Source organism: Candoia aspera, chromosome 1, assembly GCF_035149785.1.
Source record: "Candoia aspera isolate rCanAsp1 chromosome 1, rCanAsp1.hap2, whole genome shotgun sequence".
NCBI lineage: Eukaryota > Metazoa > Chordata > Lepidosauria > Squamata > Boidae > Candoia > Candoia aspera.
In genome coordinates, this window is record NC_086153.1 from 132,098,533 (window position 1) to 132,112,205 (window position 13,673).

Consider the following 13,673-nt stretch of genomic DNA (forward strand, 5'->3'; position numbering starts at 1 on the left):
ACAGGACAGCATGTTTAAATTTTGTAACTAACGATTAATATATTCTTACTTCTAATTTTTTTTTTAAAAAATGGCAAGAATGCATGGATGTCTACAGTTTTTCCTGTCTAAAGTTAAAACAGTTTCACCTATTAGTGATTTTTAAAAAAGAAAGAAAAGTGATTTGCACTAAAATATGCAGCTGAATAATGTTTATAGCATGCTCAATTTCACAAGTTAAAAACTACTGGCACTCAGGTAATGAATGATTCCTCCTCTGTGAAGTCACTTTAAAAGAAAATCCTAATGCAGGATTCTTCTTATTTACAGCTGTGATTTGCCCCAGCATTGAAAGTCTGCTTTCAGAACATGTCATCTGGAGACTGATTTCTGGGTCAGTGAATGAGTTTGGAGCACAAGTCATGTTGAGCTGCAACCCTGGTTATTATTTAGAGGGGCAGAGACTCATAATGTGTACAGCTAATGAAACTTGGAGTGATACTGATGAAAGACCAATGTGTAGAGGTAAGACATCTTCATTGATACATTGTTCAGTTATGTTTAAAGATATTTATTGCCAATATCTCATGAAGTTACTAATATTCTATAAGAGCTTGCTTATATACTTCAGTATAATTCATTAGGAAAATTTGAAAGCTGTCTGTCTGTCTGTCTGTCTGTATATATCACATTGTTCAATAACCTCTAACGTACTGAGTGTAGAAATAGAAATGCCTATGTCAGTACATGTGTATTAAAAGCCCTGTTGATAGCCCTGTATGTACGTATACTTAGAAAACTTGGAAAAAGTATGAGTTTCTAGCCTCTGGAGATTGTAAGAAGGACAACCTATGATCAATTTTAGTTCTAGGAACTAGAAGGAAAAGACAAATTTGAATGTTCATATCAGGACTTGTTTAGTTCTCAAATAGAGAGAGAGAGGTGTCTGTATTTTTATATTTAGTGGAAGCTGCTCAAAATTTTTTTTATATCAAACTATACAAATATCATAAATATATACATGATTTTATAAATGGCTTTTTAAATAAATGGCTAGCTCAAATTTTGATATGCTGAATATCCTTATAATCCTGTTTAATTAACCTTTTCCTTTCTAGCACCAATTAAAAAAAAAAAAAGGATGCTTCAAAATATTCCAAAGGTTGTTTTTTTTAAGATTCCCAAATGTACCCAGTTCTGGTCCAAAATGATAGTATGAGTTTCTTATTGCTGCCATGCTGTAGTTATTTTATTTTCCCTTTTCAGTTATTTCATGTGGAAGTCTTCCATCTCCACCAAATGGAAATAAGATTGGGACCCTGACAATTTATGGAGCCACAGCAATCTTTACCTGTAACACTGGATATACACTTGTTGGATCTCATGTGAGAGAATGCTTAGCAAATGGGCTTTGGAGTGGAACTGAAACACAGTGTCTTGGTAAATATATATAAAGGCTTGAAATATGAAATCTGAAAAGTAAAACATCTTACCTGTAGGATATATTTTTTCATATTAAACTTTTTATTTTTTTTTTAGGAAGTCATGTTTCCATTAAATTTTGGTAGTTTTCATTGTACGGACTTTTTATTTTGTCTGTAGCCATTCAGCTTAAGGCAATGAGATCCTTAAGGAAAATGGCAAACCTTTCTCAAAAAAATTCAAACAACTCATAAATCAAGACAGCACGTGAGTTGCAAGGATAAATTACCATTGGAATATGCCACTGATGTTCTACCTAGGAAAGTTCTGTTGAGGAAGGAAGAAGCAGTGATGGAACAAACACTTTAGCACCAATTGCACAGAACAATCTTGATATACACATAACCCAATCCCTCTTGACATGAGCCAAACATGCTTACATATTCCAAAAAGTAAAGTCAATTTAACACTCAACATACTGAAGAATCTACAGTATAGATCTGTAGATTACAGATTTTCATTCTCTCCTTAGTTAAGGTATTTCTGCAGTCATAATTAACTTTCAGAAGACAGGTTCAATTTCAATTTCTTACTTACCTTTCTTCTTAAAGATCAGCCAGAAGTAGTACAATTTAGTACAACATACAAGTTAAAAGAAAAATATCTCAACAAACACCATTAGAATAAATTAAATTCCTAACATTTTATTGTGATGTTGGTAGGCAAGATAGCAATTTGATTTTTTTTTTAATCTCATTTTGCGGCGATGTGGCAGAACAACCTTGGTCCCATTAACAGATCATTACTTTACCTAGCTCTGAAGATGGCCTCCTGTTACAGTGCAAGAGGTGAGAGGGCTGATAAGCCACCTGAATGGCAGCAAAGACCCTTGCTGCAGAAATGCTAATCAGTGGGCCCTGATTTTGGCTACTCTCTTCAGATTTATTGATGACTCTGGGCAGTTTGGACTGGAGTCTGGCAGTGATTATTCCAGTCTACAAGAAGGACCAAAAGCTGATCTGATTAACTATCTGCCCCATTAGCCTTCTAAATATAATTGGGAAGCTTATGTCAGGCGTCTTTGTGATAAATTCAGGACTGGTCAGATAAGGAGAAAATCAATGCAGATGAATAGGTGGGGTTTAGAGAGGGTCATTCTGTGAAGTTTGGTACCTGATTTTACAATCTCCAATTGCCAAATATACAAGGTGGCCAAAGGGAGCCCTTCATGCTGCATTTGTGGAATGTAAGTTGGCCTTTGATACTATAAATAGGGATAATCTTTGGCAAGAAGTTGAGGCCTCTTCAGGGGCAATACAGACAACAAACAATATAGATTGTTACCTCTATATTCGTCTTGTTACCTCTATATTCTCATTAAAAATAAAGGGTTATTCTTAAGCCTTTGTGACAGGAATTTGATGTAGGTAAGATATAATGGGACACTTGACAAAAAAAAGATATTCATTCAATGTAAAGTGAGACAGGATTAATTTTGGGGCCCATTTTTGTTTAATTTATTTTTGGTTTCAAGCTTAGATGAAGCTGAATTCTACTCCCCATAGATAGCATGTAAACCCATCCTTGCCAAATGTGGATGGTACAGCACTTCTTTCCTTTACTGAAATTAGCTCACCCAGAGCTCTCTGAAAGTTTGCACTATTCTCTCAGAGGGAAGACCTTGAAATTAACTATTTAAAAACCAAACTTCTGGCCTTCCAAAGTTGTTTTGAGGAATATAATTGGTGAAGTAAAGGGCAATAAATCAAGCAGACCAAGTTCTACAAATTTTTGCCACTGTCTTCCAGTATAATGGCTCCTGAACATCCCATCTAACCCATGTCACACATGAAGCCTGGAAGAGCATGGCACTGCTCCTTATTTGTTTGTTCGTTTGTTTGTATGGGTACTACTTATATTCCAGTGGTTGTTAAAGTGTTTAATGGTAAAATAATCCCCCAGCTATTGTGTGGGGCACAACTTTGCATCCCCAAATATTTTTGCCCCGTGGAACAAATTCAAACTCAATTCTTGCTCACTATTCTAGCCCCCAGGGGTAGCCCCTATGCTACATTAAAAGCAGAACTGGGATGGGTAACAATGGAGACCCAGATCTGACTAGTGAAAATTACTTACTACCTCAGATTGAAATATCATCAATCTAGCTTTATCCCACTAATTCTCCATGATAAACCCTCAAGCTGTATATATGAAACAGAGCAGAATATGGCGTTTAGGCCCACACCCATTAATTTTAACTATCAGTGGACTTTCTGAGGCAAGGAAAATTGTTAAATAGCACCTATGGGACATTGCCATCTAGACTGATAGAGAATTTATAAAAAAGTCATTAATTGTTGGCAATGTAGAGTCCCTATAAGTTGGCCAGTTATAATTATAATGTATTATAAAGTATATAAATTATAATAATTATCTATTATACTTATATAATTTTAATATTGTAACATTGTAATAATATAATTACAATTGTTTTAATTATTAAATTATTATAAATTCTAAGTTATAAGTTAGGAAGGGTATATCAAGAACAGTACCTGGCTACAATGCAATTAATGACTGAATAATATTGTTTACACTTCATGGACAAACCTTTAATATGATGATCATTCAATTTTATGCTCCAACCACTGATGCAGAAGGGGAGATTGATGTGTTTTATGATCAAGTTCAATTTTAAATTTGACAGAGCATGCAAACAAGATGTGATTGGAGGCTGGAATGCCAAAGTTGGAAGCATGAAAGAGGGAAATGTAGTTGGATTGTATGGCTTAGGAAACTGAAATAAAACAGGAGACCCATTTATCCATTTCTGCCATTCCAATGATTTCTTCATAGCTAACACTGTCTTCAAGCAACCAAAGTGACACCTCTATACATGGACATCAACAGGTGGCATATATAGTAATCAAATTGACTATATTATTGCTAGGAGGAGGTAGAGCAACTCAATTATAGCATCAAAGACAAGGCCAGGTGCTGACTGTGGCACAGATCATGAACTACTCATGTGCAAGTTCCAACTTAAGCTAAAGAAGAAGAAAGCAGGTCAGTTTCCACTATATGATCTTGATTATATATGCCCACCATTTTCAAGGAGAACATCAGAAAACACTTTGAAACCCTGAACTTCATTGATAGAGAACCAGAGGAATTATGGAATGAACTTAAAGAAGATGTTATGGATGGATGTGAAAAGAGACTGCCAAAAATGAAGAAAGAGAAGAAAGCAAACTGGATGTCAGAACAAAAAACAAGGAAAGTCTTTCAAAAGATCTCTGAACTCAGGAGGAGGTTCCAACCTCAAATTGGTATGCTAAATGATGCCAATGGGCAGATAGTAACCAATTCAAAGGAGATCAAAGGAAGATGGAAGGAGTATACTGAAACAGTAGAGATATCAACATCCAAGATACCATAGAAGATTTCCTTACCTACAAGAACCTCTAGTACTAGAAGGTGAAGTTAGATGTGGTGGATTCCAGCACAGTTGCTGGTTCCCAGGGAGACAACACATTCCAGACTGATAAGAGACTTCGCAGCCCAGGCTCTGTTGATGGGAAGGTTAAGAGGCTCAAGGTAGCTCCACCCTAGAGCCCTTTCTGGGTTATTTTCCCTTAGGTTAGTGATTAGCCTTAGTCTGGCAAGATTCTGTCTATAAGGCGAGAACAATAAAGAACTAGAGTTGAATTACCGGCTCAGCGTGGTTCCTATCCTGATTTCCTGACATCAGTCTTGCCAGACTAAGGCTAAGTGTTCTCTCCCTGGGAATCAGTGGCAGTGCCGGAATCCACCATATCAGATCAACACTCTGGTTATTACCAAGTCGGAAGACTACAGGAACTGATGGAATACCCACTGAAATATGACAAGGAACAGAAGTAGAATCAGTCAAGATTCTAACCAAGTTACGCCAGCAAACCTGGAGAACGACACAGTGGCCAACTTATCGGAAGAAGCAATCTACATTCCAGTACAAAAAAAGGAGACTTAACAGAGTGTGCAAACTATTGTACAATATCCTTAATTTCCCATGCTAGCAAAATAATGCTTAGGATCATCAAATGCAGATTAGAGTCCTACATGGAAAAAGAGATGCCAGATGTTCAAACTGGCTTTAGAAAAGGCTGAGGAACATGAGATGTTATTGCTGATGCATGCTGGATAATTGAGAAAGCCAAAAAAATACCAAAAAGAAGGCAGTATTTGTTTCATTGATTATAGAAAAGCCTTTGATTGTGTTGATCATGTCAAGCTGTGGAAAGTGCTCAGAAAAATGGGAATCCCAGAACATCTCATCGTCCTCATGAGAAACTTATATACAGGTTAGGAAGTCACAGTATAGACAGAACATGGCAAAACAGACTGGCCAGGTCAGCAAAGGGGTGAAATGAGGCTTATTTATTCAACCTACAAGTAGTCCTCGCTTAATGACCATTTGTTTAGTGACAGTTCGTACTTACAACAGTGCTAAAAAAACCTTAGAACTGGTCTTCACACTTACGACTGTTGCAGTGTCCCCATGGTCACATGATTACAATTTGGGAGCTTGGCAACTGGTTCGCATTTGTGATTGTTGCAGTGTCCCGCAGTTACAGATCGCCATTTTCGACCTTCCTAGCCAGCTTCTGGCAAGCAAAATCAATGGGGAACCATGTGATTCACTTAATGACTATGTGGTTTGCTTAGCACCTGCAGTGACTCACTTAACAACTGGCACAAAAAACGGTCAAAAAAATTGGGTTGATTTGTTTAATGACTGCTTCGCTTAGCAATCAAAATTCTGGTCCCAATTGTAGTTGTTAAGCGAGGACTACCTGTATATGCAGTATATATATATTAAGGGAAGCTGCAGTGGAAGAAGAGATGCATAGTTTTAAAATTGGAGGAAGAAACATCAATAACCTGTGCTATGCTGATGACAGTACCCTGATAGCTGAAAATGCAAAGGATCTGCAAGCCCTAGTACTAAAAAATCAAAGAGCACAGTGAAAAACTGGGACTAAAATTAAATGTAAAGAAGACCATACTAGTGACAACAGGTAGAACCACCAGCTTTAGAACTGACGGTGAAGATATCAAAGTGGTGGATGGCTTCTGCCTTTTAGGATCAACCATCAACTGTAAAGGAACCAGAAGTTGAGAAATATGCTGCAGACTAGCACTTGGTAGAGCAGCCACGAAGGCCTTGGAAAAGATATTCCAATGCCACGATGTGTCTATACCTACAAAGATCAGAATCATGCAAGCCATGGTATTCCCTGTGACATTCTATGCAAGTGAAAGTTGGACTTTAAAGAAGCAGGATAGGAAGAGTACTGATGCATTTGAACTTTGGTGTTGGAGAAGATTCCTGAGAATACCATGGACAGCCAAGAAAACAAACTGATGGATCATCAAACTTGAGGCACAAATGACAAGCTCTGGAAAAGGCTTTAATGCCAAGGAAGGTGGAAGAAAGAGAGGAAGAGGATGACTAGCAGCAAGGTGGATAGATTCAGTTACGGTGGTGATGAGTACACCATTGGGAGACTTGAAAGAACAGGTTAGGGTTAGATCATCCCGGAGAAGATCTATCTATGTGGTTGCTAGGAGTTGAAAACTACTTGATGGCACATAATCAATCAGTTGGCAAACTATCTCTATGGACTCACTCAGGCCAAATAGAGGATGGCATGTAGAGCAGCACATATTGGTGGGATGCCCATAGCAATTTTATGGGGCTGATATGCAGGCATTCCTTTTTCCAAATGGCTTTGTCCATGTAGTTCTGGAGAGGTAGAAACAGTTGGCCATGTTCTAATATGCTGCCAATATTAGAGGGATGCACATTTATCACTTGTTATGCCAATTTTAGTATGTTATTCAGGTAGATATACTTCCTTTTATGGGGTGCTTTTGTTGTTGTTGTTGTTATTGGCTGATACAAACCATGAAAGAATGCTTCAGGTTGCAAATTTTTGCTAACTTGCTTACCAACAACACACTAAGATATTAGGGTTTTAATTTGCGCTAATGGTGTTTATTGTTCATTGGAATATATTATTCATGTTTTAATTTGTTTTTTATACTGAATTGCATTATTTCTAGCTGATCTGTGATTATACTAAATTGAAATTGTAAAAGAGGTATTCGCTATATTTGAACATGTGCTGTACTCCTATTCTAATTTTTAAGCAATATATTTCCTGGGATTGTAGCCTGATACAGCATCAACTTCTTATTGTAAAAAGCATCAAGGCATTTTAGTATTCTGGAAAAAAATTCAGTTAGGTTGTTATTAAGGGGCCCAGCATAGACAGAGGTATTTATTTATCAATATAGAGGCTCCCCAACTCGAATGACTGTGCGTGGATTACATTAACAAGTAAAAACAATTTAAAAAGAAACAGAACATAAGCACCCAGAAGACATATTCTAAATAATAGAACAACCTACAGGGATCAGCTACCACTGTGCCTCAAGGCCTGGGAGAATAGCTAAGCTTTCAGTGACCAACAGGGTGGGAGCCATATGAATCTTTGGGGGGGGGGGGATGCCGTCCCAGAGGCAAGGTGCTGTGACAGAGGAGGCAGGCTTCCGAGATCCCAATAGATAACACTGTTTTATCGAAGGGACCTGAAGTGCACCACTCTGCTCAGTCTCACTGGTTAGGCAAAAAGAATTGGAGACAGGCAATACAGACTGATTATATTATTGCTTAATTATGATTATATTATTAGTTAAAAGATAAAACCCAGTCTTAAGTAGTTATAACTCTCTAGTTCAATTTGGGTTCATTCCTAAAAGAAATTTAGCAAATCCAATTATGAGAATATAATGCTACTAATCCTAAATATAGTATGCTAAATTGTATGGTTGTGGAAAGGACTGAAATTCTGCCACTAATAAATAGAGGAGGTTTGTGTTCATCTGCTGCCATGCTTCTATCTGCTATATAATCCTTCCTTATCATTGAAGGCTTGGACTGAAATATAATAAAACTTCACTAGCTTTGCTATCATTAAATGTTTTTCACGAATCTCAAAGAGCAGAAAATATATTTTGCAAGACAATTATTATTGGAAATAGGATTTGGAAGTGAATTCATTTCTCTAATTAATCATTTCTCTAATTTATCTTACTCATCTGCAAAGAATAATAGCTTCAGTGGATCAGTTATGATTATTTTTTCAAAGAGGGGCACCAAGCAAGGATGCTGATTCTTATTTTATTTGGATTTATACTAAGAATATATTAGGATTTATACTAGCACAGTATACTAGGAGAAATATGAATTTTCAAGGTCTGAATATAAATACAAAACACCATGTAATTAATTAGCAGATGCTGATATTTAAGATCCAAATAGAAATATATCTCAATTGTTACTTGAATTAAATGAATTTCAAGCATTAGCAGGTTTAGAAGTTAAAGTTGATAAATCACCTGCTATGTTAATTAATATGATAAAGAATCATAGACTTCCTGGATTATTTTTTTATTCACTAGAGTCTTTTGTAGCAATGTATAAAAAGGCTTGCAATGTTGCAGTCTCATACAATCCCTGTGACAATCTGAGTTTCAGATCCCTGATGTAGATCATATTAACACAATTAAAATTATTTGGAGAGAGAGAATTTAAGACCAAGAAAATATCAGCAATATTAGACAAAACACTTAGATTGTATTAGTCTTGAAAAGTTCTCTGGGAACAATGACCATGGTTCTGAACTTGATAAATCCCATGGGAATTATTTGTGGCATAGAATTTCAGTCCACGGGTGATATTTCACTCCTCTAGATTTATCCTATATATATTGCAACCCTTCTACATTGTTTTGTTAGAGGTATTAACAGACACAAATTATCATCTCTTGTGAGTGTGCTTTTGGTCAAAAAAGTTTTGAAGAAATTGGAACAATCACTCACCAAACATGTCCTGAAGATGGTTTATAATCTATATTTTCAAAATGAATCCTGCAATTTATTATTGTTATTGTCAGCTGCTAGACTGAGTGCGTTTTTAATGAAGCAGTGCTATTTAAAATATTGAAAATTGTCTTGGCCAAATGAATTAATAAAGAATTCTGAAAAAGTTACAGCGTATAACAAATTCAATCAAATATGCTCATCTTATACAACTATATTTCTAAAGTTATTCCTCATAGATATCTTTCATGTATACAAATGTTCTGGACAGAAATATTGTATATGGATCTGTAAAATGGTTATATTTTTCCACATGCATTTGAGGACCCACAGACAGTCCCAATCATTTTTATTTAAATAAATATACTCTATATTTGCCATTTTTTAAACATCTGTCTATACTATTTTCTGTTTCCTTTTTGTCCTGTAAAATAAAAATAAATAAAAATATCTCCCTCCATCTATGACAGGCCAATATATCTCTTTTTTAAAAAAAAAACAAAAAAACAACCCCACAGCATGAGAACATTTACCCATCCCTGATCTACGAGGTAGTAGGGCTGAAATTTTGCCTGATCTTCCAACCACAGTAAACATTTTTACTTCAATTATAAGGAAAAAAGATGGAGAAACCTAAGGTAGTTCTCCTTTTGAAACAGTTTCTATCAAAGGATACTATACAAAACAAACAAGGCATAGAGAAAAGTATGTTTCTGAACACTTTTATCACTAAAGCTGGCATCTTCTAAAATCTGTACCTTATAATATCATAAATAGTCATTAAAATTCACGAACAGGTTTTTTTAAACTTAATGTCAGAATATCGGTTTAAATCTTCATTTCCAATTTGAACTTCATAAATAGTGATAGTGTCATTGTGATAAGCATATTATAACTAAATGGCTATTTTTTTTTATCCTGCCCTTTTTAAAAATACTAATGTATTCTGTTTGAAAATTAATCATAGTTGTCACAAATTAATTCAAGTATGTGGATCATAGAGTAGTTGCTTAGATTTCAATGCTAAATCTCTTTCAATACACAACCAATAGAATCCATGTGTTTATATATCACGATAAAAATGAAAAGCAGTAACTTGTTTTTATGTATTGCATTATGCAAATGTACTAATTACAATTAATAAAATAGTTCACAAACTAATTTCCTTCCCTTTTGTTTTTCCCAATGTTTTATCAATGTAAATTAGTAATGAGTGGAAGGGAGATATAACAATGGATCCCCATTGTGTGTTATAAGATCAATTAATCCAGAACTCCAAATACCAGGAAGGAATTCAGATAAGAAAATTTTTAGAAGCCACCTCATTTTAGTTTCAAATCTCTGTTCTATTTTTTCCTACATTCCAAAACTGGCTGCATTATTCGGTTTCCCATCATGCTATCTTTCTATATTTTCTTTGAAACTCAACAGTCTTGACTCAAAAGAATAATGAATCTCAATTAGGAGATTCATTTTCACATTATGGTAAAATGTGTGATATATATGACCTGTGAAAGCCAATGTATTTTTCGCAGATCTCTTGAAAAGAGAACTTCAACATACATATGGTTTTAGTTAAAGCATAATGTCATATATAATAACTGCTGACCTAAGCCTAAATGAGCTAATCATTTTTATGTCGCCTGAAAGCATTGTTTATATGTAGACTCTGAAATACTTAAGGCCTAATTTGGCTTGATTAAAATTTACCTTTACTTTGCTTTATTGCCTTGCTTCTTCCATTCCTAAACCCTTTAGATATTTAATTCCATCAGATTCAAACTGAGAGGAAATTATTAAATCCACTAAGTGCTATGATCTGTAATTGAAATGAATCAATTATGTTTTCTTTCAGATCAAAATATACTGTACCTTCATATTCTGAGTTAGCCTGAATTCTAAATTCTAAGACCTCTAGCTTAATGATAGTCATTGCATTTCAATATTATATGTCCTCAGGAATAATAAAAAAAAATAATTTAGTATAGAAATACTAGGTTTAAAACAACTTAGCAATGTGCCCTCTTTCCATAAAGCTATGTATTGGGAGGCATATGGTTCTTAATTTCCATACAGTTTTACTTTATAATCCACACTCTCCTTTCTCTAAATCTGCCCCTTCCCAAAGAGCATAGACTTGAGACCTGGCTGATATTTCTTCCATAAAGAAAGCCAGTTTGGTATAGTGGGTAATGTGTGGTTGATTGATTTTAGGGAAAATCCAGGTTAAAGTCCACCCTCAGCCTTGGAAGCTTACCAGGTATCTTTGAGCCAATCACTCTTTCTCAGGTAAACCGTTCTGTGATAGAAAATTGAAGGAGAAAGTGCTATTTATACCTCCTTGACTTCTTAAGGAAAGGCAGGGTATAAATATCTCTTCAAAGTAGATTTTACAATAGTCTCATTGCTAAACAAGACTTGATTTAACTATCTATATCAAGTTGCCAAACCTCATATTTTTGATGACAAATATATATTGGTAAGGGGAAAAAAATGTAAATGAAGAACTAAAGAACCATGTAACAATATTTTCAGTTTGGCAGGTTTTTTGCATAGTGAAGAGTGCAAGACTGCCTTTTTGTTTAATGCTATTATCATCAACTTCTATGTGGCTTTCACATCTGTGCCTTGGCATGTGTGTTAATTTCCTTTCTTTTTATTTCCCTCTTATTTTAGCTGGACACTGTGGTTCTCCAGATCCAATTGTAAATGGCCACATTAGTGGCGATGGTTTCAGTTACCGTGACACTGTGGTGTACCAATGCAATCCTGGTTTTCGACTTGTTGGCACATCTGTTCGGATATGTTTACAGGATCACAAGTGGTCTGGGCAAACTCCAGTTTGTGTCCGTAAGTGTTACTTTTCATCTGATATGTCCTAAGCACATAGTTGGGTAACAATGATAAGACATTGATATGATTATAGTACATATTTCTTTCTTCCTATCCTGGGTACAAAATCTACTTTTCGGATCAACCAAAATGTTGATCCATTGGTTGCGACAGGAATTGACTGACCAGCTTGTTGCCTGAGCCTGACGTTGTGGGATAAGAGAGAGTGACTGGCCCAAAGTCACCCAGCCAGCTTTCATGCCTAAGGTGGGACTAGAACTCACAGTCTCCTGGTTTATAACCTGGAGCCTTAGCCACTAGACCAAACTGGCTTTCAATATGATTATACTACATTGATGTGATAATATTCATTGATAGCTACTGCCCCTGCTGCATAGGCCCAGGTCTGAGTGTGCTTTCATCTCTCATATACGACTATGCCATGAAATGTGGGTTATACTTTTGTTCCTACGCTCTTCTGCAAACAATTCCATAAAACGTGATTGGGCTGCTAATGTATTTGACATAGTTCAAAATATAATAAGAGTGTCAAGCAGCCCTGATGCTCTATTATATTAATTGTTCTGACTTTCAATTTTCAGATAAAAAAAGCCAGTTCAAATCTTAGCTTGCATGTGCACTCTTTAATACCACTATCAATCCCTCATTAGACTATACAGGAATAATAGCACATACCAACTACAGGCAGAGAAAGAGAGAGAACACATTTAAGTTTTAGGTGAATGTTTCACACGAACAGTTACATTACTGTATTTATAAAGTATAACTTCTTTGCTGGAATGCTCTTTACTGTCATTCAGAGTGTTGTAAAAGAATTATATTACAGAGTGATGATAAGTTTGAATGATAGACACATTTGACAGAATGTAATTTATACTTAATATGTAGCTGTTAAAGTAGCATACTTTAGCAATTTGATATCACTTCTAATTTTGAAAATGCATAATCATCTGATTCAAAAGTTATTAGCTTATTCAAAGTATTTATTGCAGCTGCATGGCTTTGGCATGTTGATACGTGGTATATAAATTAGGAATACTATATTTATGGTAATTATATTAATATCCATTAGAAACTGGGTTTTGTGGTTATGTGAATGATAGTTGTAATTATCCTGGGCCACAATCTTTATTTATTTAATCAACTTCTATGGCACTCAGTCATGAATCTTGATAGCACATGTAAGATACAGCTATTGTAAGGAAGTCCCTTGCATAAGGGCAGTGAAAGAACTACAGAATAAAAATTCATGGCAATTTTTTTTCTGACTTTCAAATACAACAGTTGCAGAGTGTTGATCTGTCAAGAGGTTGGCAATGTGTCACAACAGTAATGATGATGTGGTAAGACTAGACACAAGGTCTATGACCTTTTTGTTTCTAAAAGGCATCACAAAAACTGCATCTGTCAAGAGTAATGAGGGGTGTAAATAGGAGCTGACTGAGTGGAATATGCATTTGCTGAAAAGGACAATAATCAAAGCACAACTG

The 13,673-nt window shown here is 35.5% G+C and overlaps 1 protein-coding gene across 1 annotated transcript in view; it reads left to right on the forward strand.

Annotated features, from left to right (window-relative positions):
• The window catches only part of CSMD1 (CUB and Sushi multiple domains 1), a 1,072,463-nt gene that overhangs the window by 997,614 nt on the left and 61,176 nt on the right, over positions 1 to 13,673 (forward strand). Inside the window, exons 52-54 of the mRNA XM_063298442.1 lie at positions 310 to 504; positions 1,246 to 1,419; positions 12,007 to 12,180. Of these exons, the coding sequence (XP_063154512.1) occupies positions 310 to 504; positions 1,246 to 1,419; positions 12,007 to 12,180 (543 nt within the window). The remainder of the gene's footprint in view (positions 1 to 309; positions 505 to 1,245; positions 1,420 to 12,006; positions 12,181 to 13,673) is intronic.